We start from the raw sequence: 25,925 nt of genomic DNA on the forward strand, positions 1-25,925 counted from the left end.
GTAATTGACATGTACATATGAGTATGAGAATTTTCTTTCAAAAATTTAGCTACCTATTCAACTTAACTTTGAAAATAATCCATTAAACATAAATTTGGTACTTTAACCTTTAATTTTGTTACATATATATATATATATACGGATGATACTCCAGAATTAAAATGTTACAAAATTTAAATTTTAATCTTAAAATTCACTAAATTAGAAACATACAAACATGTTTAATTCAACCTCAACCTTATATGTTTAATATAACTTATCATTTATACCTAGAGTCCTATTTACGAGCATATTTTTTAATTATTCAACGTACCATAGTTTGTTTAGTTAAAATGTATATATATATATACATATATGTCTCTACCATGCAAAGAAAAAAAAAGGAAAGGAACAGAAATAGTTTCTCTTGGAATAAATGTGTTTCAAGATTTTTCTTTTTCATAACAAACATATTTGAGTTGTAATTGGCAAGATTTCTTTATCTTAGAGATTATAAATTAAGTCATATTTCAACCATTTTATTCCTATAAGTTTTTGCTAACCATTCATATAGATTTAAGTTGCAAGAAAAAAATTTAGCGTCAAATTTCAATTACATATAAAGTCAAAAAAATTGACAAAATATCCATGTAGTATTTTGCTAAAACAACTTCTATACCAAAGTCTAGTACATAGGTTAAAGAAATTTTTAAAAAGTTATAATATTTCTTGGACTTCAATAGTTCAATTAGGGAGGTCTAAAATTTATGGGTTGGAGAAAAGAAACAAAATAAAAAGTTGAAATTATTATTAACATAAGATTTTGATTTGCTTTTCATCGAAAAGAGAATAATTATATTAAATTAAAAACCACTAAAATTGGAAGTCAAAACAAAGCTCTCACACTATTTGTTTTCAAAATTTATTCATCATTAAGAACATTTATTAAGATTATAACATTTAAAGAAAAAATATTCTATGATATTGGATTTTCATTGTTAAAACTACATGAAATAAATCACCTAAATTAATTATAAATATTTACGTTAGGTAAGTCACTACTTGACATTTTTTTTTAAAGAAAAGAATAACATTAAGATAAGTTTTATAAAGTTAATCAAGTTTATAATATTTAATAACCCTAGTAGGTGCTATATATATATACATATATATATTTATTTTTTAAAAAAGCAGTCCACGTTTTAGATTTTAGGTAAATTACATTTTTGTTTTGGAGGCTAAATTAGTCTCTAAATTTTGGAAGAGTTGATATGGTAAAATCAAAAGTAATTTACAATTGTAGAACCAAATGCATTTCTTATATTTTAAAGAAGTGTTAATTAATATAGTTCTTCAAAGTTGTTTTGTTAATTTAAATAATAATTAACAAAATATACTTTGAAATCAATGATAAGCTAACTAAGAATATTTTTTTTTTTCAAAATTCTATTAAAGCCACTAAAATTATATTTAATTCTAATGATTTTTATTGTATTTTCTAAAAAAAAAAAGACAATCTATTTACACACAAAAAAAACCCAGTAAATACTTTGACCATTTTCTGCTTGTAAACTCAATAATTTAATTTGATTAAGATTTCTAGCAAAAATAAAAAAACAAATTAGATGGTTGATCAATCAATTTTATTTCATAAGCACAATAATGAGTTGAAATTACCAAACAAATAAATACGTGTGAATAAAAATGCCCAAAAATTATTCTCTAACACCCTACCTACCATTTAACATATTCTAAAAGAAAAAAAAGCCCCCGTACCACCACCTCGATATATTAATATGATATAATTGTTAGCACGGGTTAAACATACACGACCTTCACATATGTTTGAACTCGTACAAACCTCGTAATACATCCTAACATAAACAAACAAACTATTTATCTAAATTAAAAAGTAATTACTAGTTTTTTCTACTTAAACCATTAAGAATGTATTAATTGTATTAATTGTATTTGATAAGAGTAATCAATATTTTATTAAAAAATAATTTGAAAGGAAAAAGGAAAGGCATTCATATGGTTACACCCTGGAAGCTTCTTGGACGTGGAAGCCTTCAAGAAAGTGATTCTTCCAATTTCATTGTTCTTGTTCAACTAAAAGAAACCCCAAATGGCAAAGAAATGCGAATGCCTTGAAAACAAAGAGATTAAAAATTGACTTTGAAGACTTTATTAAATATATATAATTATAATTAAACATAATAATAAAAGAAAAATAAAATTGAGTGTTCCACAAACGCACAAACGCACAAACGTGTTGGTTTAAAACGCGTCGTTTGGTATAGGAACTAAAAGGCAAAGACCAACCGCCCTTTAAAAGCCGGCGTTGCTTTGTTTCTCTCTATTTATAGTCCTTTCCCCTTTTTTCTCTCCACAGTTTAAATTCTTTTTCTTCTTTTTCATATATATACAAAAACTGAATCTCCTCTCTCAATAATTCCTCCCTCCATTTTCCAATTTTACTTTACATTTCTTAGCCACACACACAAACATCTCTATTTACCCAATGGCTATCCCCAACAAATTCGCTTTCCTCTTTTGCATCTCATCTCTTTTCGTCTCTGCAGCTTTTGGTACGTTTTTCCTTCTTTCACACCTATTAATTTTGTTTGTTTTCTTTCCATATATAATCTCAACTTAATTATTTATTATGATTGTATTCATTTCTTTGTTAATTAACGTTAACAGGGGAAATTGTGTGTGAGGAATTGTCTGTGGATGTTTGTGCATTCTCAATAGCCTCATCTGGAAAGAGATGTTTGTTGGAGACATCAGAGACGAAAGAAGGAAAATTTGAATATCAATGTAGAACCTCTGAGGTTATTGTTGAATGGATGGCTGATTACATTGAGTCTGATCAATGCATCAATGCCTGTGGCCTCGACCGTAACTCCGTTGGTATCGCCTCCGATGCCCTCCTCGAGCCTCAATTCACTGCCAAGCTTTGCTCCCCTTCCTGCTACCAGAAATGTCCCAACATTGTTGACCTCTACTTCAACATGGCCGCAGGAGAAGGTCAGCAATATTTCATAATCTCTTAACAAGATTTTCCTTTTTTAATCTCTTATAGCGCTTAACTTGAGATCAAAGGAAAGAACTCATTAGTTCTATTAATTAATATTGCATGATTATTTTAACTGAAAAAAAATTCCTTCATGATTAATTCTACTTTTTACTTTTCTTTTCTTTTCTGCATGCATTGGGAAGCTTCATAATACCTTGCTTAATTCTCTTGCAATAACATTTATATGAATCTGAAATATCTTCAACATAATAATTTCTTTTATATATTTATTAATACGTCATAAATTTTAATTATATTGCAGGAGTGTTCTTGCCTGACCTTTGTGAGAAACAACGTACGAACCCACGCCGTGCCATGGCACAGCTGTTGAGCTCCGGTGTTGCAGCAGGTCCAGTGTCATCAGCACAAATCAATGCAGTATTCCCAACCATTATCGCTGAAGCCCCAGCTCCGATGTGAAAAGGAAGTTAATATTTTATTATTTGGTTGGTTAATATTGCTTCTTCATTATTGTTGATTTAATTTCCTTTGTACACATACACACACAGCTGAGGAAATAAATAGAATTGGTAAATGGGTTGTAAGGGAGAAACAAAAATATGAGTGAATCTCTTTAAAATTCACTTTTGTTTTGATAGCACTATACGTGAGACGTGACGATGTATTACGTCCTTTTCCATATCTTTTATTTTTCTTTTCAATATTCCCCATATAATACAATACAGTGAGTTGTGTAATAAAACTTTGTTTAATTTATTTATTAATTTCCTTCTTCCAATTTTTATTTATTTATTTACTACTCCATCCCATGCATATTCATAAATCCATTGACTCACTCTAAACACAAGTTGTATAAGAAAAATACCCATCAAATTAACTTCTACTGTTTTCTTATAAAAGGGGTTTAATTAATTTGAAGAATACATTTCTTGTGAAACAAGTAACTAAGTTGTATATACTTTGTGGAAATTAAAATTAATCTTTTTTTTTTTTTTTTTTATGAATTTTCAATGTCAACTATGTTTAAGAGATTGACCAATTCCAAGTCGACACCAATGGATTTTTTTGACTTCTTCTCATTTCATTCAACTTGCCCATTTGTAAATTATAGAACCGACCCATCATTATTCTTTTTATATACCCAAATAATTACAGCCTTTTTGTTTAATCTTTTACACCCATTTAATTTGTTCTTTTGATTTTGATTTATTACTTTTTAAAACTATAGTTTTTCTTTTTCCGATCTTTTTACTTTTGGTTGAGATTATAATGTCTTAGTAAATTAAATTATGCTCAACTGGGTGCACATATAACGTATTATATCTAGTGTTAAATAATAATAAAATACTATTGTTTGTTTTCATAGCTGAGCTTATAAAATTATTTCAATCCTATTGTTCTCTTTATTTTGTTACTACTTTTTAGAAATGTTCTCTGAATAAAAATTTAAATATTTAGATGTGAAAGAAAAAGTCAAGTTAGAATCAAACAAAACACAAAAAAAAAACAAGAGTAAACTATAGTATAATTTTGTGATAGACTGTATCACTGATAATAACAAGTAATTGTAATTGATTCATTTGAGAAATAATAATTAAAGATATAGAAAAATTTTAAAACAATTGCAAATATAACAAAACTATTGCTGATAGATTGATCTATCTGTGAATCAATATTTACAACATGACCTAATCTATTAGTAATAGATTTTTATAGTATTTAACCAATTTTGTTATATTTACAATTTTTTAAAAATATTTTTATATACTTAATTATTTTAAATCTAATTGCTGAATTTGCAACCACCCCAACTAATCATAATCTATTAACAATAAACAAAATAGTTGAAATGGGCTCCAACGTGTTTCAATTCCCATATGAAGCTTAGATGTCGGTTCGGCCCATGATAATTGGGCCAGTGTATGGAGTTGGTTTAAATTGGGTAGGTTCAGGTCCAGGAAGAAGAAAAAGATTAGTAACCCACGCTTACCACATTTGTTTCCTTAGTGAGATGATATATCTACACTACGCACTGTGTGGAATTGATTAGTGTCATGTCATCCAACAAAATACTTCAATCAAAGGACTTACCCTATTACGATGTGATATGAGTTAGTTGTAATGAAAATCTATAGATTTTGATTACTCTAACACATGTGTCTTTCTATTTGCATGAGGTTTTCAAAAATGTTGCCCCAAGTTGATATTGAAGGTTTGAATAAAATACATGAATGTTCTTAGTGAGGTCCCACACACATGGGTCAACATCTTTCAATAAGAATAGAATAAACATTCCTTATTCAAGAAAAAAAAAAAGGGTAAATATATATATTAAAAAGAATAAAAGAATACAGAAATTGGTCTCTACGTCGCGTGCACACAACGTTTCAACAAAATATGGACCACCATTACTTTTGGGCCCCAATTAATAAACGGCCCACCTTTACTTAACCCACATATGTATTATGTATAATTTAATTCAATTAAGGAAGTGTTACATCTTTGGTATAATTGAATTTTATTTCTAATCCATCTTTCAATTTCGAAATTTATTTCTAATTTATTATTCATAATAAATTCGAGAATAAAAAAAATATGACTTGTTAACACCATCCATTAATTGCACCCAAGTTTATAATAACCAAACAATTAACCCTATCACAAAATTAATTTCAAATTCTAGAAACCATTTATAAATAAAATTAAAGTGAAATTCAAACTAATATTTCTTTTGTGCCCAAGTTAGAATGTCAAAAAAAGAAGAAAAAAAACTTTCTGTATTTTCATGATGATGATATGATATTAGATTCTACTTCTAGACTTTACACAAAGTTGTGATATCATTAAGTAAAGGCCATCATATCATATCTATGTAGTGCATAGAGCAAAATTTGTAAGTTTTGAGTCTTGTTTGCATGTACAAGAAATAAAGAAGCAGCAGTTGAGTCTCGATTGATTTGGGGTACGTATGTGTGTGTATTATATTGAAGAAATTAGATTTAGAAGGGATAAAAAGAAGGTTTAGATAAAATAGAAGAGAATAGTTAAGATTGGAGAAATAACATATTGTCAACAAGAAACAGTGTGATATTCTTTTTCACTTTAGACATAGGGAAATGTATATAATAAGTTTTGTTTGTTCTACTTTAAGAAAGAAGGAGAGAATGAGAGAAAGAGAGAAAGAAAGAAAGAAAGAAAGAAAGAAATTGTTGTTGTGAAGTAGTGACAGGAGACGTGGAAGGATGAGAGTGGAGTAGTGATAGTGAAGGTGGGAGGGGGAGGGGATGTGGTCAAATGATGAGATGAAAGGAATCGGAAAAAGAAAGAAAAGAAAAGGAGGGTTTGGTAAGGGGAAGGGCGCAAAGCAGAGAAGAAATGCCTTTGGGTTTGTTGTCTTCGGGTTGGGTTACAAAATTAAAATAATAATGTAATGTGTAAATGAAATAACACATACACTCTTTCTTTCTCTTTTCATTTTTATAAACTTTCCACATCGAAAATGGAGCTTCCTCATTAAGTTATCCATTTTTCTCTCCTTTAATCATTAAAACTTGTTTTTCTCTGCCCACCAACAACAAAAATCACATGTACACCTAAAATTTTTAGATTAAATGCTATGTAATCACAATTGGAATTGAGGGCCAAACAAAAGTTCAAAATTATGAAAATTAAACGTTAATTCAAATTCTTTCAACTATTTCTATTCTCATTTTTCAATAATAGACTATAATAAATGTTGAAAATAGTTTGATCTTTTTTTTTTTTATATTTCAAAAGATCTCTTAAATTTGTGTTATCATATCCACGTTTACACTAAACATTTTAATTTTACAGAAACTATGATTAAAAATAGTAAACTAGAGTTTTTCAATATTTTCATCAACCAATTATAACAACTTGTAGTCTATTTTGTATATAAATGTTTAAAAAATTCCATGGACTGTATATATGGATGCTGATAGTTGAATCAATTTCGAAGCTTGACTAACGCATTTGGTACGAATTAAGATTAGATAAAGCATTTAATGTTAGCGACAAAAGTAAAGAAACTGGTAAGCTTCACTTGGGAGGTGATCCATTTGGCATTCGCATCAACAAGATGTTTGTGATGAAAGTGAAATGGATTGCATTTGCATTTTGCATTTTTGCATTACAAAGAATGTCATCAAACGTATGGAAACAACCGAGAACATAGATTCTTGTGTATTGTGTAGCTAACAGATCTTCCAGAACCTTTTTCTTTTTCTTTTTCTCTTTATCAATTTTCAATTTTCAGATTTTTTTTCTTTCTCTTTTCATTTTTCGTTTTGTAATTTGTGTCCCCCACTTCCTTCTTTTTCTTCTCAGTAATTTCCTCTGAATTCTCTGGTGACCCATTGCACGTTTCTGTTCATCTTTGCAGTCCTCACTTCCGTTCAACCCCTCCAACATTACACACAGAACCTCTGTCTCTCCAACCATTGTCTTTTTCTTTACCAAATCCATTCTAACTTCCTCTACAATTCTATATTGCAAGCTTCAATTAATGGAGTTGAAGGGTTGTTACCAAATCCAATAGCCCACTTCTTTAAATGCCAAAGTTTGGACTTTGGAGAAATTAATTTGAACCCTCGACGATTGTTTCTCTGATATGTGCTGGAAGGGGCTGTGAAAGAGTTTTAGCTTGTGGGTTAAGAAAATGGGGCCTCAGGAAGTTTCCCAGTCCGACATTGATTTGGAACAGGGGAATCATCGGCGGTCTGTCAGCGGTAGTGATTTGAGCGCCGATTGTAGCGTCTATTTCTCTGACGCCGACGAGGGTTCGTGTTATTCTCAGTTTTTCTCGACCAACGGTGGTTCTTACGATGAGTATAGGTTTGCTTTCGTTTCTCAGCCGGAGGTTGGGGTTGTTTCGGATTCTCGGCGAGTTTCGTCGGTTTCGGATCGTTCTGTGGAGGTTGAAAATGAAAATGGGATCACTGAAATTAAGGTGCATTCAGCTAAAGTAGAGAGGGATTGCAGGATTTGTCATTTGGGTTTGGAGAGTAATAGCCAAGAATCTGGAATACCAATCGAATTGGGTTGTTCGTGCAAAGATGATTTAGCCGCTGCTCACAAGCATTGTGCTGAAACCTGGTTCAAAATTAAAGGAAATAAGTAAGTCTAATAATTTATTTTCATTAAGTTTTGATGTTTTTTCTTTCCATGGATTCTGATCATATTTTTCACTCAGGCTATGTTTATGCTATGCTTCTTAGTTCTTTTGAGTTCATATTTTCATATTATTTTCTTGCTGCGCTTCTTTGGTGTGTTCTTGTGGTGGGCATCTTCTGTGTTAATCCTCATGGGTTGGACCATTCACAAATTTAAATGAGAGAGAGAGATGTATTTAGACTTAAACATTACCTTTTATTAGCTTTAAGGTAAATCCCTCAGTGTAATGAGCTTGAATGTTGCAGATATAAGGATGCTTGCTTAGAGGAAAAGCTTAGACGTATGACAAGTAATAAGAGTAAAGCATACGAAAGTGCATTTATGCATCTCCAAGCAAGTTACACTGATTATTCCTTCTTCCTTGGCGTTTTTGTGATGGCTTAGGAATCTCTTTCTTTCTCTCACCCCCCCCCCCCCCCCCCCCCCCCCCCCCCCCCCGCCCTCGTGTAGTGGGTACTCCATTGTTATACTGAAGCATAATTCAGTTGAAGTGGGGAAAAGTTATATTGATCACTCAGCAGATCACTTTAAGATCTCTAGTTTCTTGATATGCCAAGTTTGCAGTTTTCCCGACCTGTTTAGTCACTCAATTAACTCCTTCAGTTCCTAACAAATGGCCGTCCATCTTCTGTTAACCAACTCTTGGTTCTCCACTAATAAACATATTGATCATGGAACTTTGTCTCAATACATTTCTAATGAATCCATTTCTCATCGATCTGATTCACGCCCGCCCTTGATCTAACTATCCTTACAGTACAATACTTTTTGTTCCAATTGCTTGGCTCTATCCAAGTCACTCCTTGAGAGTTCACTGTACTGAGCTGCTTTAGAAGCGTACTATCCATAATTGCTTCTCCAAGGAAAATAATGTTGTGGTGTTTGTTGAATGTCGTATATCTGCTGTTATATATAGCCAAAGGAAAGATATCCATAAAGAGTTTTAAGGCTGTCAGGATGTAAGGTTAAGGGTTATGCGATCTGTTGTTGAAACAAGATGATCGATATTTCCTTCGATGTTAAAATTACTTTTTCAATATCAATAATGAATGGAATATGTCAGCACACATTTGAGAAAGGGTTATTTTTTAATCACCGAGAAACAAACAGGCAATTTGTTCTTGCACTTGGCTCTGAATTTCATTGACAATTGATTTGACTCCACTCAGAAAAAGGTTCCCGAGTATTATTCCTGGACAAAGATATAGACATAAGTGATTTTAGGCATTTTTAATCAACTATTTATTGTGGGTTTCGATCAAATTTCTTATTAATTGGTGACATTGGATTGGGGCCGGGCTGTATTACATGACAGATTTACACCATGTGATTTTTGTGTTGACAAATGACAATTCTTCAATTTCTTTTCAATGCTTCAAAATGGACAAGGGGATTCGGATATTTGTTCCTTTGACTACTTCAAACATTATTCCTAATCTTTTTCAATCTCATTGTCAGGACATGTGAGATTTGTCATTCCATTGCTCGAAATATTCTCGGACCAAATGAGGTTGAGCTAACAGAGCAGTCTAATGAATCCAACAATGCCTCCTCGACAACTACAGTTGCTGCATCAATTCCCTCATCAGACAGCCAAAGTTTCTGGTGTGGGCACCGGTTTCTGAATTTTCTGCTCGCTTGTATGGTATTTGCTTTTGTTATATCTTGGCTGTTTCACTTCAATGTGCCCTCGTAAACATATTGTTGCGTAGAAGAAAGTAGTATCGAAACGGGAAAATCAGAACAAGGAACTTGCAGAATTAGGAGCTGCAAAAGACCCTCCAGAGAATTGCCTACAGAGTGTCCATAACTTCATATAGATTATCATCCAATACACATGTACCTACCCCAACATTCCCCACAAAAGTTGTTTTTTTCACTGCACTTCCATTCAATTCCAAGTTATAGAGAAATGTGGCTCACTCGTGAACATCCATGATGATTCTAAGTTTTCCAACGAGCATCATCTCTTTTTTTCCTTATCATTACAAGTTTTCAATATGGTTTCTCTGAATGATATCTTGTTAAACTATTTGCTTGTTGAGCATTACGATAATGTATAGGAGAAAGCCATCAACATCAACAAGCTCCGAGCTTTCTCAAGGCCTCTCCATGTTTGTAAAGCAAAGCTTGGAATTTAAGAGAGTATTCTTTTAATTTTGCTTAAATGAAGAACAAACAATTTTCCTTGTGGCAGTACAGGAACATGTTTCGTCCTGGTGTCGGGGAAGACGAGGCGTGTTTGGGATGGGACCTGTTTGTTGTCAAATGCAAACAAAATTTTGTCAGGAAAACTCATCAAACTGTGGGGTGAAGAGCTGCCCTTTTTATTGGAACTTCGATAGCTACGAATCTGTACAAAAACTAAAGTGGCTTTTATTTTGGGACTTCTTTGTTAACACTGTTATTGTTCAAAGAAAGAGATGTTTCTTTCCAACTACCATCATATATCCACTATTTTCGAAAAACTATAGTAGAAAACTTTGAAAACTTTGGAGACCTCGATTTTGATGAATCCGATCTAGACTTGTCCTTTCTCTTTCAATGATGTTGGAGTAAATATTCCTTCCTAATGAGAAGCCAAATGGAATTACTTTGATTTTCTTTCCACTCAGGTTTTTGGTGAAATAGACTTGACATTAACATTTGTCTTCTTCAAACGCACATTCATTCTTGACCGCACTTTAAAAAGTTTACCATTTTTCTTTCAGTATAGCGTTGGAATCTCAGAGAAGAAAAATTGTACTTTGGATAGTCGAATGGAAGGTAGGAATACCATTTGGTTTGTTTAATATTAGTCCATACACTTAAAATGGGTTTAAAATCAGTTTGATGAATCTTGCATATCATTAAATATAACATTATTATCTGATTGATTTTGATAAAAACTAACTTTGACTTAGTAGACTTAAGATTATAAGAATTAAAATCAGAAGAAAAAAAGTGGATTCCTAAAATTAAAAAGAAAAACTACTTCAAAAACCTTAGGGGACCATGATGGTATTTCAACCATTAAAAAATAAAAAGAATCTGCAACCGAGATAGACTATTTAGCAGAGATGGACATATTTTTTCATCATTTGTGTAATCAGGTATATTTTCAATCAGAATGAAAGTGACTTTTGCAGGCCTCTTTGTACACACACCACAGCCTTAAGAGGTTACATGTGAAGGAGTATGAAAAAACAGTAAAATTGAAACAATAGATTTCCAAGAAAATGAATGAGGAAAGAGACACAATTTCATAGTTGACCATGGGGTTGGTTTATTTTATTAATGTGGGCATACCGCATACCCATTGCATAAGGCAATGCCATGTGCTCCCATATGTATAAACCCATTTCAAAGCAGAGAAACAGCTTGTTAACTTCTCTTTCTACCTTTTAAATATATATACATACATACATACATATATATATATATAATAATCACTAATAACAAAGCCTTCTACAACCCTCCTCGCATGTCTCAAAAGTCAACAATAAAAATTTTAAAACATCAATAAACTTTCAGTAATCTATAAAGGGTGTAGATCTTTTTACAGAAACTAAGAAAGTGATTCAAAATGATCTAAACCAATGAACTTAGAGAGAGGTTAGATAACGTTAATTCCTTGATCCAACTAAAAGAAAAGAAGAGGGTCCAGTAAGTCCCTCTTAATTCCTGCCTAAATTAATTGCCAATATGCAAACGAGAATTTTTGGAACAAAAAAATAATAATAAACAAAGGAATGGGATTGGTAAAGAAAGTAAAATCTAAAAACTGCATTTCCCAATAAAATAGATATATAACAGATTACCAGTCTTGGGAAAAGGAGCCAACCATAGGCAAGGAAAGCCATTAGTCTCTACATTGTAAGAAATAAACAATCCTCCACAAGCAGTTGTGTTGTTTATGCTAGGCCCCATTCATCGTGGTATTAACATGGACAGCGTTCCCATCTTCGGGAATCTTGCCATTTACTTGATGAGTCCTTTGCCTCTGAACAAACAACAAAGTACATGTTATGTTAGATAGAGTAAGATGAAGACGGGTAATTTTAGAATCCCAACTCCAAAAGGGAAAGGAACTATTCACCATACATACCCTATCAGTGGGGTCCACGGAATTCCCATTCAAGAGCTTGTGACTCTCATCTCGGGTCTTTGTATCTCTCTCTTTTGAGCTCAGTGGCAATAGAGCAGTCCCATTAGTTCGATCAGGCAACTCTGCAAAATGAAATCCCAGTAGATAATAAGATAAACTTTCTACAGGATCCCAAAATTAGGACTTCAATAAAGCCATGGTTACAAAACTAACCTGGTAGATTCTTATCGACGAAAAAGACCACCAAATTAACAGTATACCTACACGGAATCAACCGCTTTCGTATTAGTGGTAAAAGAGATGGTACTGGATATGGAAAGATCTCAACAAGAACACATCAGTCTTACCATGCAACCACAACATCTACGGTGTAATGTTTGCGGGATGCTATAATCAACAAACTCTGAGTCACAGCAAGCAACCATGCCAATTGCTTTATAAATCTGTAGTAATTAACAAAAAGTAATTGGTATGGATAGGCAATTTACAGGTGCACATGGCAACACCAAGACCAAAAAGTATCATTGATGGATAAATACCTTTGCGTGCCATATTTCTGATAACTCCGGACAAAAACAAGAGTGAAGATCATGTGTGATGAAAAAATCAAATCACCACAACCGTATAATACACCTCTAACTGCATTGAACCAGCAAAGTAAAACTCGTAAAACAAATCAGTTTCGAAGGAAGAACAAAAACCAGAGAATGAAATTTTTATACTATCAAGACACTTACAATTCATCAATAGTACTTCATATGCATTATCTGGAGGAGGCAATGTGGCAAGTCTTGAACCCTGTATAATGCAGTCAGAGTTCATAAATTACAACGCTAAAACAATGATCAAGTTTAACTACTGCACAAATAGTTTATAAAGAAAGATTTAGGAATTATGCCTCTAACAAAGGAAAATAATTAACATGGAAGAGGGTGCGAAGGAAAGAAACTCATAGAGCATTTAATAATAATAATTATTATTATGTTAAAATGTACCTCACGACAATGATAGTTTGGACCAGGCAGTTGTGTAGAATAGAATGTTAGGATACGAAGAATTTGACAACCCTGGTGGAAACAGATTCAATCACTGAATTAGGGGATGCAACAAAATTTTAATGTTTTTAAAGAAAGATAACCAACTTGGAGAAATAATGAGATGAGAGAGTAGAAAATGAAAATACATAACATAACAAATTTGATATGATAAAGGAATGAATACTCATACTCACAACTAAAAATGCTAGAACCCTGCACCATAAGAGAACTGTATAGATCCTTTTGCTCTTGAGAATAAATGGGTGGAAAGACCACTGCAATTATTTTATTTAAAAAAAACAATTAGTACACCTGAACTGCAAAGAAAGGGAAAAGGAGGAAGTAATTCAATCAATGGGAAACAAATAAATGGCAATTTGCAACATATGTTGATGCACAATAATATCAGACGGGTGGGCTTTTGCAAACAGGGAACCACCTAAACAGGCTCATTAAGAACAACAAAAAGAATCGTGGATTATTGTGTCTGCCTAGCCTGAAGAGCTTGATATACTTATATGCCTTGCTAACATTAAAAAAAAAAAAAGAAGAAGAACGTTCTGATGAAAACCTTTAGCTCAATATGATCAGTAAACTTAACTATTCAAGAAATTATGAACAGAGAAACGGCAATTCATCACTAACAGAATCTGTAAAAATAAAAATACTAAAACAGTCTATCATAATAATTTCCTTTATGCAAATGGGAGTAATTCATTGGTAAAAGATTTGAATTTCCAAGGACTCTCATACAGTTGCACAGCAATAAGAAAAAAATTGTGCAACGTAAGAAACGCAGGGTGGTAGGAAGAAATTAGAATAACAATTGAAAGACAACACCATCAAGATACCACTTACCGCAACAAAGGATAGAAATATGAATGTGAAAAGAGTCTCACTGAGGTAAGCTTTGTCTGGACCTAACTCCTACACATTAAAATTCGCAAACTTAAGCAACAATAATAGAATAAAAATAAAAGATGGGAAAGGTAGGAGTGAGAAAGATCGATACTGACCGGGAGAAGGAAGAAACCAACGTCCTGAAGAATTGGACCTGGCCGATGTATGTAGTGAACTCCATGAGCAGCAACTCCATGTATGTACTGAGGAGAAGAAAAAAGCTATACATTAGGCTTAGGCATATAAAAGAAGACAAAATGACAAAAGACTAGGATAGAAGACTTAGAATCATGTTAGGTATTTAAGTTCCTAGAATTAGAATAATGTATTTCTCAAGTCATAAGAAGGAGAAGATAAAACCAAGAAACTGCATAAACCAGTTAGCTAGACCAAACATGGCTGAATGGACATTTCCTAAATTTCTGGACAATGTATAAAAACATAATTTAACCTCCCGACAGAAAATTAAAGATGCTAAGTACCATAAAATTTTCAAGAGTCCAAAAAAAATGTAGAATTATATATCATACTTCAGCCATTCATAAAAAAAAGTTCCATTTCCAAGAGAAAATAAAAGTTCAGTCGTCACCTCTACTTTGGATTTACTGGATGCAAATATTAGATATGAAACTTTATTCAATTTAAAAAAGGTGGGACAAATTACGTGTTCAAACTTTACCGGTTCCAAATGTTTGGTTGCATAAGAAAACAAATCATATAGATTCATCAAAGTACCAAAACCAATTCAAATTTAAAAAGAGAGTGGGTGGTGGGTAAACAAAGGCTACCTGTTCAAAAATTCGTAACAATATAAAGGATCTGATTTTCCTCGAAATTCTTTTAAGATTAACATTAGAGAATAATGTTTCCATTAGGAAGAAGATGAGTGGAGAAGGGCCCACAAACAAGCCGACCAACATTTTTTAAAAGAAGGGAGAAATAGATAGAAAAAAGTAAAAATGCTTTAATGCAAAGATGATTCAAAGAAATAGAGATTGAAAGAAATACCTGAAAAACAAGTCCACCAAGAAGGTATTTCCAATTCTCGATGAGAAGGCTGATCTCCGTACTAATCTCTGCGCAGAATCTTTTCCATAGCTTCTCACAAGGAAGAAGAAAAAAAGGAAATATAAGAAAAGATCATTTCGGAAACACACACACACACACACACACACACAAACCAGAAAATTTCAAAAATTAGGATTTAAGAAAAGAGAAAAAAAAAAGCAAAAAACAAAAAACCTACCTTTGACGCTTCGCGACCAATGTAAAGATTCATTTTGAATGCGCGTAACCACCAGTTCCATATTACTTCAAAGCCAAAATCTGAAGGTCAACATCGCAAACTTCGATATATCTCGTTAACAATCCGTAGAATCAATCCAAAACCCAAAAATAAATAATCCGCTCCGTAATTGGGGTCAAAAGGAAGCAAAGAGAAAAGAAAATGGGGGTTGGAGAAAATCGAAGATCCAGTTGAAAATCAAGACCCAAGTCAGCGATTGGAATGGAAAATCAAAAGGGTAAGCGATGGATGAGAAACAAAAAAAGGCATTACTAGAAAAAGAAAGAGGGTTTGTGGGATAATGGAAGATAATAGTAGATAGAAGAAGAAGGAGAAGAAGGAGAAGAAGAAGAAGAAAAGAAGAAGAAGGGAAATTGATCGAAGAAATGGAGAAAAACAGTTGAGAAAAAGGAAAGAAGAGAGGGGGAAAGAAAGAAAGAAAGAAAGAAAGAAAGGGGAAAGGCTGCTTATTTTAATTGAATAATAATATTAATTTTTGTTAGTAGAGAGAAAAGAAAAGAAGAAAATGAAAAAAAATGAAAAAATGAAAAAACGAAAGAAAGATTTTGCCGTTTAGGGTGTGACCTTTTCCACTACCACTACTTCCATTTTCTCCGTCTAAACAAAATATTAAATAACCCACCATGTGGGGGAGCCTCTAAATTTAAATTACCTAAATTTACGCCCACTTCTACAAAATACCCTTTTCCTTTTCCTTTTCCTTTTACACAAAAACAAATTCATTCTTATATAAAACCAATATTACCTCAAAATAAAATAAATAATTTGTTGGCAGCTCCCCACCCAACCTATAGCTTACTTAAACACTTACATCCTCTACTAAAACACTTACTCTCTTTTTTATTTACTTGGATGCTGCATTAAAAACTAGAAGAAAAATACACACACACTAGCCTTCTCATTTAAGGGTTTAGGGCCGCACCCACAAATGCCAATACAAAAAACCACTTAAATCTTCCATCTTCCATCTTCCATCTACACTTATCTACCACACATACTTCAAACCATGTTCAAACACTCGAGCTTCCCAATGCTTTTCAATTGGAATCAACCATGCGTGTTCTTCAATTTAGAGAGATTCTTAAACTGACATTTCTTAATTAAGTGTAAAACTGGTGCAAAACAAACACTCTCATTTGAAGTCATAAACAACCCTCTATTGTCTAATTTACATTCTTTTACATCAAAATGTATTGGAATTCAACCTCCAACAGTTGGTCCTTGGTGGAGTCCACTACTTTTCACTCACACAACTGTCTCAATCTTCAAAACTCTATATAAAACTGTATAATAATTTTTGTCTAAAGTATTAATGTCTAGCCATTGTCAAACTTCATCCAACTTTTTGCAACATTTGTAACTATCAATATCAACATATCTTAAATGGTTAAGCTAAAGTTTACATACACCATCTAAAATTGTTCAATTCCTAACTCTATGTATCCTTGAATATGATAAAAACCTTTACCTAATATCTTAAACCAACATTTTGGTAGAAATCTCTTACACACGATTAATTTGGGTCTACCACAGTATTAATGAAGCTCATTCAAATTACAATATCAACCACATAACTTCATATTTAGTATTCTACGTACTAGACATGTGTTTTGTAAATTGTAATTCTTCTAGTTAACACTATGAATTGAAAATGTAACTAGTATATAAGTGCACATAACTAATTAAGATAATTCACACGGTAGTTTCTCTTTTCAAACAAAAAGTCTAACCATAGAATTATGAATATATTATCAAAACTTTCCTATTTATTTATTTATTCCAAAAATATCTCACTATTCTTTGAAACCTTAGGAAATGATATTATAGATCTTTTGACCAAACCCGAATAAGTAGCCAAAAGATTTTGTAAAATTATAAAACATGGAGTGATTGTTTTAATGATAGTATTTTGGTTTTAGTTTTAACATCATTTGATTCGATTATCTTAAAGGACTTACTTTTCAAACAAGGAATTCCGAGCCAAGATTAACAAAAGGCAACTATCAATATCAAGCCGTTCTAACTATTAACACTATACTTTTGTTAAGTTTTTCAAATGGTTAACATTCTATTCGAGTTGACTGCTCAAGTATATATTTATACATTTTCGTTAAAAAAATACGATTCAATTTTAAAATTGACGAGTGATGATGAGAATAATGAGATATATATATTTCGTTAAGAGGAGGTACTCTAACCAATGAATGAATTCACAAATATTCCTATACATTTTTGTAAGAACTAAATAAATAAAACTTAAACTTAAATCATCCCCTCCATATATTATATCCTCATTAATTGAACACTAATCTGAAGAGTTTTACAACATATAGCTTAAGAAACACAGGACATTGTTTGTGTACATACAATGGTGAGAGAGCTGACAGTGTGTTATATAAAAAGAGAAGAAGACAAAGAATTTTGTTATTTGTAAGGCAATGACAAGTCAGGGAGCAAAAAGAGAGGGAAACTCTGATCAAATTTTATTAAAAGAAGATAGAGTTTTAAAAGATTCTCAAAAATACAATTTGTATCAAAGAGGTAAAAAGAAAAGAAAAAGAAAGAATGCTGAGGGCTGACACAAAACAACACCAAAAACCCCAACCAACAGTACTCAATATCTCATACCATCCATGATTCTAAGACAAGCAACATACAACCAACTTAGCCCAATGCTTATTTTTCAGTTCAAAAAGTACAAAACGACTTCGTTTTTACCTTCGTTTTTTGTTTTTTGTTTTTTGTTTTTTTCTTTTCTGACTAATAAAAAAGCTGTGTAAAATGCTGAAGCCCTGAAGATAAAGATGAAGATGAAGAAGAAGAACAGTCAGTGACATGATTCAAAACCCAAATCAACTATGGTGGTTAATTAGTCAACTTGCTTAATGCTTATCATCATACATTATTGAATAGGAAGTATGAGCTAATTGTTTATGTGTCGTCACTTCTCATCTCCATACCTTTTAGTATAATATATAAACATACCATATTTAATTTAATTCAACAAGCGTGGAGTTGGAAATTTAAAATTTATATATATATATATATACTGACTTTTGAAAAACTATATATATTTTGTGATATTTAGCTTTGTCATGTGGTAACAATGTATTATTAAAATTTAATATAAAAACATTATATTACATACCTTTTTCCAGAGGTATGGGTTATGGGCTATGGCTATGCTTACCGGAAGAGCCCAAGACAAGTCCCACTATACGATATGGGCCTAGTCAGGCCCTAAAGCAATAGGCCTATTCCAATTGAGCCCACTTTCTCTTCTTTGAAGTTTCCGAAACTACCCTCTCTCTCTCAACACCATTACAGGTTCAGATCTCTCCCTCTTCCTCTCCAGTTTCTGAACTTGTTGTCGACGCTCTTTGAAGATAGAGGAAAATCCCTAATTCCTGCAGTTAAGTTGGTTATGCTGTAAATCTCCCCACCATGGCGCTCCATACATTTAATTTGTGCTGCAATGTGAGTTCTACTTCTCTTTCTTCTTCTCTTTCTACTTTATATCATTATATTTCTTTTTTCAATTGCTGTAATTGCTGTAACGTAATCGATTCTCTCTCTTCCTTTCATTTAAGCTGTATCTGGAATTTAAATGTTTTGGTGATGTTATGATTTCGTAGGATTACGTTACCTTTATCAGCAGTCGGAAGAGCGTTCGCTGTTCGCAGAGTTTTTCGGTGTTTCATCATGTTCCTTCAGCTTTTCCTAAGCAATGTGAAATTCGGCTGGTTAATTCGTCTAGTGGAGGATCTGGATTTCTTTTGCCCTCTAATTTTCGTCATGTCGGTTCAAGGAATGGAAATTTCAGTAAGTTTCCTTGAAGTTTTGTAATTTTTATGAGCCCTAATCAATTCCTTTAGTAATTTTGTATAGTTCCACCTTGAATTTTCTTCCAATTTCTTCAGTTAAATAGCATTTTGTTTAATATCTAGTACAGGGCCTTGCAAACAAGCATCTAGGAAGCTCTCATTTCGACCCTGTCAATTGAAAGCTGAGAATTCTAGTGGTGAAAGCATTACACTTGATGCAGAAACTTTGGAGCAGGACCTTCAAAACGCCATTGCAGATGAAGACTACGCAAGAGCTGCAGAAATCAGAGATACCTTGAAAGCTCTTCAAGAGGATAGCAAAACTCTAGTATTGACAGCCAATGCTAAGTTTTACGAATCGTTTCGGACTGGGGATCTTGCTGCAATGCAAACTCTTTGGGCACGAGGAAATAGTGTTTGCTGCGTGCACCCAGGCATGAGGGGGATATCTGGGTACGACGATGTCATAACGAGCTGGGAGTATGTGTGGGCAAATTATGAGTTCCCACTGGAGATTCAACTCAAGGACATTCAAGTTCATGCACGAGGAGATGTTGGATATGTTACATGTGTGGAATTGGTGAAGACGAAAGGTAGCAGTTGGGGGGGGCAGTTTGTTACTAACGTATTCGAGAGAATTAATGGTCAATGGTTCATCTGTATTCACCATGCCTCACCTATAGATTTGTAACAAAACTTTTCCAATCATACATTTAATTCAAACGCTTCAAGAAGATTGATTTCTTTTGTGTCATTGCAACGGTTTCTTGGACATCTTTTGAGTTGGGGTTGAAAATATGTGTAAACTAGTGGAGAACGACTGGCCCTGTTTTGATTTATCTACATATAAAAAGGGTAATATGGTTTTTCGACAACAAAGTAAAAGATTAGACACAAGGAAAGTAAAAGTTGTAGAATATTTTGTCTAATTTCTCCACTATATTGCTCATGTTATTTTCTTTATACATAGATGGTGATTTATACCAGACAGTGCAAAATTACTTGGCCAAAAGCCAATACAGATTCTACAAAATGAGGAGGATAAGAGAATAATATTCAGTTCCACTGCAAAGGAAGATAGGGATATAAAACCAGAGATTAGACCCTTCCAACGGGAGAGTGGGGAGGGTTTGAGGCATATCTAATACTAGCAAGCTGCTTTTCATGCATTCTATTAATTCCATTAGAATCGGGATACTTTATCATTTTTTCATCAGGTGCAAATTTGCTTGCTTCTGAGGGATCTGCTGGATTTTGACCGTTTAAAACTGCAACGCATATGAAAAATGCCTGTAACATAGAGATTGATGAATCGAAACGAACCTCGAAGAACCCACCCTTCAAGGGTGCCATGCTGAAGACGGGCTTATCTTGTTGATCACCCTGAAACAAAATGGAGAGACAAAAATATTAACTGACAAAAAAAAAGATCAACGAAATGTTCATAGTTAAATTTTTAAGTTTTACCTGAACAAAAAGTTCAAGGCATTTGGAGATAGGACACGCCTTGGATGTAATTTGTTTGTTTGGAATGGAAAGTATACGGAGTTTGCAACCTTCATCCCAACCACCACAGTCACAAACTCCGCCAGATCTCCACCTATTGATCAATGGCGAAGGCTCACCGCTGCTTGGTGACCCATGAGCCGCACCCGGAAGAATTACTACAGCATTATCCTCTGACAAAGACCCCATGCAGTTACCCATCAAAACGTTACCACTTCGTTTCCCATCGTGTTTTGAGTTGTCTGTAGGAATCTTTAAAACAATGGCTGCAAGTTCTCTATTTTTCACTATGATTGCTGATTCTCGATCCCCTGGTCTCATCTCAACACCAAACAAAGTTGATTCTCTTAACATATATTTATCATAGCTGTGTTCATTTGTTTTATAATCAGAATTCACTTTCATCTGTCCAATGACATTGTAGGCATAGCCAAAACTTCTATCCCTATTCCCTGGTCGTATCCAACCACTAGTCTTTCTTTTTATTTCATTAACTAGGTAGAATGTATAAGTCTGCCCTGATCCATTTTTCCCAGATGGGGTTAAATCTTTAGCTGTGGCTGCAAGGACATTTCTACTGTTATCCACCAATAATTTAAACAAGGGAAACCCATTATTTATCGTGAACTGTAAAAGGGCTTGCATTGGCGATTCGTGATGCTTCTTTTCATGAGCACTGCCAAGACCGGTTGGCCAAAGGCTTAATGAGTTGACGTTTCCTTCTATAGGATGTTGAGGATTTGAGGATTTATGCTTCAGTATTGGCTCTATCCACCTTCTTAAAGGGCTCGACCTTGTTCTGTTATGTCCACTTACCTTCTTTCTATCTGAACTATCTGAGGTACCAGTGTTTTCAGAAATCATTGGACCAGATTTTGGACAAGTATATGTGGAACTTAATTGCGGTACAGTCGAACTCTCCTTGAAACTGAAACTTCTCCCCATCCGTCCTAAACTGAAGCTCAAACGACGAATTGGTGATGGATGCCTACCTTTTCTAGCTCCTGGATCAGCGGTTTTATCATCCAATGTATCAAGAGAATCAACAAGGTCGGAATGGGTAAGCTTAGCATCTGAGTCTCTTTTTTCCATTTTTTTACTTCCAGAAGGTCTTAAACTTGGTTTCTGATTTGAGAAAGGGGATAATTGGGATGAAGAACATGAAAGTTCTGCACTAGTATCACAGACTAGAGAATGTTGCATTCTGCCCATCAAAGGATCAACGTCAGCTAAAGAAGGCAATGGACTTGAGTAGGGAATATCGGAACCGCATTCAGAAGAGGGAATATCCTCGGGAGAAAATATTTCTGAATAAGTGCACGAGTTAACCTCTGTCATATTCTCGTCAAATGATGTTCTGGAATACAAGGTGTGAAATCTGTCCTCTAAGTCCTTCGGCTTCTGTTTTAGTAGGAGTTTGGCATCTTGCTTACATGTGAAATAATCGTAAGGGAGATCAATATCTGAGCACTGCATTCCCCTTCTCTCCTCTGTTTCATCATTTTCAACCTTTTTATGATTGTTCAAACCAGGTGATGTGCCATAACTCGATTTTGATGGTACCTCTCCTTTCACTAAAACCATCTTCTCGTCTGCTTCTTTTTTCCGGATATTTGTCTCAATCAGCTTCTCTGCCCTATTATTCATTTTACCATCTAAAGTGTGTGCACTTCCTTTAGGACAAGGTAAGACTCCCGAATGTCTTACATGAGAAGAAGAATCCATCATTTCTGAACTCGATATCCTATTGGAACGCTTAGTTCTTTCTCTATCTTGCTTCATGTTGGAAACATTTCCCCCTGACGAGGATGAGGTGCAATTGGAATCCTGCATTTCTAAACAGGACGTCCGATCTGAATGCTTGGTTCTTTCTCTTTCTTGCATCACGTTGAAAACATTTCCTCCTGATGAGGATGGTGTGCAGTTAGAGTCCACCATTTCTAAACTCCACTTCCGATCAGTTCGCTTCTTTCTTTCTCTTTCTTGCATCATGTTGGAAACATTTCCCCCTGATGAGGATGAAGTACAATTCCTTTGCATTTTTTGCCCCACCTTCATTATATTCTTTGAACCACTATCGAAATCTTGGGACTGACTGGCATTCTGGACAGAGTTGACAGGATGAGCCCCCTCTGCCTTACGTGATGAGATCAAACCAGTGTGACGTGAACAGTGTGCTTTATCCGATGTTTCACTCCGAGTTATACGAGGGAAAGTTGACAGTCCAGTAGTTCGTTTTAAAGACAAATGACTTCCACTGCACAGTGCACCATCTTTACCTTTAGTTGGACAACCCAACTGTTTGTGTTTCCAATTCTCCAGCTGTGTCCAATCTAGAACCCCAACATTCAAAGCGTTCTCTTGGAGATTTTCTCTTCTAACCGGATTAAGGAGAAAGCCTGGCAAGTTTGACATATGCCTAACAAGTTCGTCCTCTCCGATTGGACTCCCTTCGAATCTCTTACCCTGCCAGCCCCGAGCAATTTTAGTCTCCTTCGTTGACACACAATACAAATCGCTCCGTGGTCGAACAGAACTTTTCATCTTTAACTGTTCTGGTACTGTTGGACATGGACACCGCTTTGGTTCAGGGAGAAGGACCCCCTCCTTCCCAGCCCTCGTGCTACGTCGGTGGCTTGAGCTCTTTCTGAGCTCCAAGCTGGATCCCATACTACAGCAGGTACTGAAAACTATTACATTGTCAAACAATGTCAGAAGACGTGGTCGAGCAAAACATACCTCATTCACGGACAAATTTCTAAAACATTCTTATCTTCTATTGTACATCAGAAAGATAAAGCTCAAGAACGTCTTTGTTCAACATGTCAAAGCTATTACAAAACAGATTATTACCGTGAACATCTGCAGTTTCTGAGTTTGTTTTTATCAGAAATTACAACGTCGATATCGCTCTCATCTACCAACAGATAATTCAAAAAGAAATTTCGTTATATTTTCCTCTAATTCACCCCTTACTTGACCACATTGAGTACACTTTAAGATTAAAACAAAACCTAGCAATAATCTGAAGTCAAAGCAGAAAAGTTCACAGATCTACACATTTCTCAACTCTTATACAAACTACTAATTTCAAGCACCGCCTTAGCAGCAGCGGAAACCAAAATGTGTATAACAAAAAGGAAAAAGAAAGAGAGAGAGAGAGAGGACAGCAGTTCCGCGGGAAAAAGACAAAGAACCTGAAATAATTTACAGAGTCAGGCACCAACCAAACATCACCGTTTCGAGAAACCAAAAGCAATGAGGAATAATGCCAGCATTATTACCAATCAACGTCAAGAAGAAAGCAACACGCAAAAGAATGCAAAACATTCTCAATAATCCTTCAGGTTTCCGAACATCTCGTGAAGCAAGCAAATGCAAAACAGATCACAAGGAAAAAACGAAAGCGAAAGAAATGTAGGATGGAGAAGATGAATAGACAAAACAAACCTTAAGAAATCCAGGAAAATGCGGTGGTTCATAAGATGAATAGCATTAGGATGAAGTGAAACCCATCGATCCCGATAAAGATCCGAAGCGTGATTACGACTGAAGGTGAGAAGGAAAAGAAGAAGAAAAAAAAAAAAAGAAGAAAGAAAGAAAGAAAGAAAGAAAAGAAGGAATAAAAATCCCTTGTAATCTGTTGTGGATTATAAGGAAAGTAAAGAATTGCGGCAGCGGAGGAGAAAGAAAGATAAAGAGAGAAAACGCTAAAACGCCATTGAATGAATCATTAATTCATTAATTCATTCTTCTCAGATTTTCTACCCCATGCGGAAGAAGATGGAGGAAGCAAAGTCAGCAAACTCCAATTCATGTTTCTGATAGTGAGAGTGAGAAAGAGAAGTTTCTGAGACGGAAGAAGAGAGAGAGAAAGAGAAAATTGTGCATGAAGATAAAACGCACCGTTTTTCCATGTCATCCAAACGGTGGAAAAGGTAAAGAGACTATGCTAGGCTACCGGCTAAACCCACTATAGCCGGTCGCATTCATTCGGCAAATTGAAAAAATAAAAAGAGTAGGACCCACAATACGACTAATTTCTTTATCGCGAATCCCTAAAACCCAATGGGCCCTACTGGTAACGTCAGCAGGTCTCCGTTATTGAGGTTTATACTGTACCCATTGGTGCTTTCGTCCATTAAAGCCAATGTCTCTATCTCCTTTTTTTTTTTCCTTTTTCTTCTGGACTAAACATTTGTCTTTTTTTTTTTACATGGTAAAAAAATATTACTAAATATAAATTTAAAAATACAGTTACTAAACTAGGATTAAAAGTAAAATAAATAAGTAAAGATAAGGTGCAAGTATAGGATAGATGTAAAATAATACCAATGATTAGCTCAAAACGATACTTCCACGTTTAATTTGTCTTCATTTAGTAGGTGGGATTAAGAAACTAATACTAATGTAAAATATTATGGTTTACAAGTTGATGTGTTTCAATAATTGTATGCCATTTGGAAAAATAAGCTTTGGTGTAAGCCAGGAGTCACGAAGTTAGAGAAAATTATTGAACCATATTGCTCAATCTAATTATTTACAATTTTAATTCAAAAGTCCAACTTATACACATATATAATTGTGTCATGCAATTTGATTAACGTCCAATTTCATTGTAATGCTTAATTTATTCACATTGTAGAAAGAATATTTATGAGTGAGAACAACAAAAAAGTGGTCAAACGGTTTTTGTATATGGCTCTTTAGCCAACATCATCTTTTTAATCATTAACTCTTCTTCTTCCTCATAATCCTTTTTTTTTCCCCCATACTTTTTCAATTCAGCTTTTTTTATATGGGATTTTGTTTTAATTATGTTATAAATTTGAATAATAAAAGAAAAAGAGAGATTTTGATCAATGTTATTGTGAGAACTCATGTTGGATAAAATTAATAATTGGAAAAGGAAAGGATGCGAGAAGCAATTGAATGAATTAATAAATAAAGAGTAATGGATATGGGCATATGGGTTAGTATAGACAATGCAGTAGACGCCAAATTTGACGAAAGAAGGGGTGCGTCTACACTACACTCTACATTATTTGTT

The 25,925-nt window shown here is 33.9% G+C and overlaps 5 protein-coding genes across 6 annotated transcripts; 3 read left to right on the forward strand and 2 right to left on the reverse strand.

Annotated features, from left to right (window-relative positions):
* Positions 1-2,319: 2,319 nt before the first annotated feature.
* LOC101218677 lies at positions 2,320-3,786 on the forward strand. The gene is made up of 3 exons (XM_004137696.3): positions 2,320-2,570; positions 2,686-3,012; positions 3,324-3,786. Exons 1-3 carry the CDS (start codon positions 2,504-2,506, stop codon positions 3,479-3,481), a joined length of 552 nt encoding a protein of 183 aa, XP_004137744.1. The 5' UTR covers positions 2,320-2,503; the 3' UTR covers positions 3,482-3,786.
* A 3,238-nt stretch (positions 3,787-7,024) lies between these two features.
* Positions 7,025-10,229, forward strand: LOC101218915. Its single transcript, XM_004137697.3, has 2 exons — positions 7,025-8,158; positions 9,674-10,229. Exons 1-2 carry the CDS (start codon positions 7,701-7,703, stop codon positions 9,909-9,911), a joined length of 696 nt encoding a protein of 231 aa, XP_004137745.1. The 5' UTR covers positions 7,025-7,700; the 3' UTR covers positions 9,912-10,229.
* A 1,545-nt stretch (positions 10,230-11,774) lies between these two features.
* LOC101219155 (phosphatidylinositol:ceramide inositolphosphotransferase 1) lies at positions 11,775-15,970 on the reverse strand. The gene is made up of 12 exons (XM_004137698.3): positions 15,486-15,970; positions 15,248-15,337; positions 14,356-14,442; positions 14,198-14,266; positions 13,534-13,614; positions 13,298-13,369; positions 13,040-13,100; positions 12,842-12,941; positions 12,650-12,745; positions 12,516-12,562; positions 12,303-12,424; positions 11,775-12,197 (listed from the first exon to the last, which is right to left on the reverse strand). The coding sequence occupies exons 1-12, from the start codon at positions 15,516-15,518 to the stop codon at positions 12,114-12,116; spliced, it is 942 nt and encodes a 313-aa protein (XP_004137746.1). The 5' UTR covers positions 15,519-15,970; the 3' UTR covers positions 11,775-12,113.
* A 2,870-nt stretch (positions 15,971-18,840) lies between these two features.
* LOC101219393 lies at positions 18,841-20,116 on the forward strand. Its single transcript, XM_004137699.3, has 3 exons — positions 18,841-19,022; positions 19,181-19,367; positions 19,498-20,116. Exons 1-3 carry the CDS (start codon positions 18,990-18,992, stop codon positions 20,058-20,060), a joined length of 783 nt encoding a protein of 260 aa, XP_004137747.1. The 5' UTR covers positions 18,841-18,989; the 3' UTR covers positions 20,061-20,116.
* A 156-nt stretch (positions 20,117-20,272) lies between these two features.
* Positions 20,273-24,750, reverse strand: LOC101221609. Of its 2 annotated transcripts, none has more exons than XM_004137871.3 (3): positions 24,326-24,750; positions 20,837-23,565; positions 20,273-20,752 (listed from the first exon to the last, which is right to left on the reverse strand). In XM_004137871.3, the coding sequence occupies exons 2-3, from the start codon at positions 23,543-23,545 to the stop codon at positions 20,468-20,470; spliced, it is 2,994 nt and encodes a 997-aa protein (XP_004137919.1). In that variant the 5' UTR covers positions 23,546-23,565; positions 24,326-24,750; the 3' UTR covers positions 20,273-20,467. The 2 variants fall into 2 exon arrangements, with proteins under 2 accessions (XP_004137919.1, XP_031738616.1); XM_031882756.1 differs by lacking the exon at positions 24,326-24,750 and adding an exon at positions 24,160-24,310 and having other exon boundaries at positions 20,837-24,072.
* Between the last annotated feature and the right edge of the window lie 1,175 nt (positions 24,751-25,925).

This window comes from Cucumis sativus, chromosome 3 (genome assembly GCF_000004075.3).
Source record: "Cucumis sativus cultivar 9930 chromosome 3, Cucumber_9930_V3, whole genome shotgun sequence".
NCBI classification, from domain to species: Eukaryota; Viridiplantae; Streptophyta; class Magnoliopsida; order Cucurbitales; family Cucurbitaceae; genus Cucumis; species Cucumis sativus.

Excerpts from the sequence above, each read along its gene's own strand:
- LOC101218677 (XM_004137696.3), top strand. The coding sequence starts at position 2,504 with ATGGCTATCCCCAACAAATTCGCTTTCCTCTTTTGCATCTCATCTCTT. Across the intron at positions 2,571-2,685 it reads TTTCGTCTCTGCAGCTTTTG|GGGAAATTGTGTGTGAGGAA; the intron begins GTACGTTTTTCC and ends TAACGTTAACAG. Across the intron at positions 3,013-3,323 it reads CAACATGGCCGCAGGAGAAG|GAGTGTTCTTGCCTGACCTT; the intron begins GTCAGCAATATT and ends ATTATATTGCAG.
- LOC101218915 (XM_004137697.3), top strand. The coding sequence starts at position 7,701 with ATGGGGCCTCAGGAAGTTTCCCAGTCCGACATTGATTTGGAACAGGGG. Across the intron at positions 8,159-9,673 it reads TTCAAAATTAAAGGAAATAA|GACATGTGAGATTTGTCATT; the intron begins GTAAGTCTAATA and ends TCTCATTGTCAG.
- LOC101219155 (XM_004137698.3), bottom strand. The coding sequence starts at position 15,518 with ATGAATCTTTACATTGGTCGCGAAGCGTCAAAG. Across the intron at positions 13,101-13,297 it reads CAAACTATCATTGTCGTGAG|GGTTCAAGACTTGCCACATT; the intron begins GTACATTTTAAC and ends TGCATTATACAG. Across the intron at positions 12,942-13,039 it reads TGAAGTACTATTGATGAATT|TTAGAGGTGTATTATACGGT; the intron begins GTAAGTGTCTTG and ends GGTTCAATGCAG.
- LOC101219393 (XM_004137699.3), top strand. The coding sequence starts at position 18,990 with ATGGCGCTCCATACATTTAATTTGTGCTGCAAT. Across the intron at positions 19,023-19,180 it reads CATTTAATTTGTGCTGCAAT|GATTACGTTACCTTTATCAG; the intron begins GTGAGTTCTACT and ends ATGATTTCGTAG. Across the intron at positions 19,368-19,497 it reads TTCAAGGAATGGAAATTTCA|GGCCTTGCAAACAAGCATCT; the intron begins GTAAGTTTCCTT and ends TATCTAGTACAG.
- LOC101221609 (XM_004137871.3), bottom strand. The coding sequence starts at position 23,545 with ATGGGATCCAGCTTGGAGCTCAGAAAGAGCTCAAGCCACCGACGTAGC. Across the intron at positions 20,753-20,836 it reads GCCTTGAACTTTTTGTTCAG|GGTGATCAACAAGATAAGCC; the intron begins GTAAAACTTAAA and ends ATTTTGTTTCAG.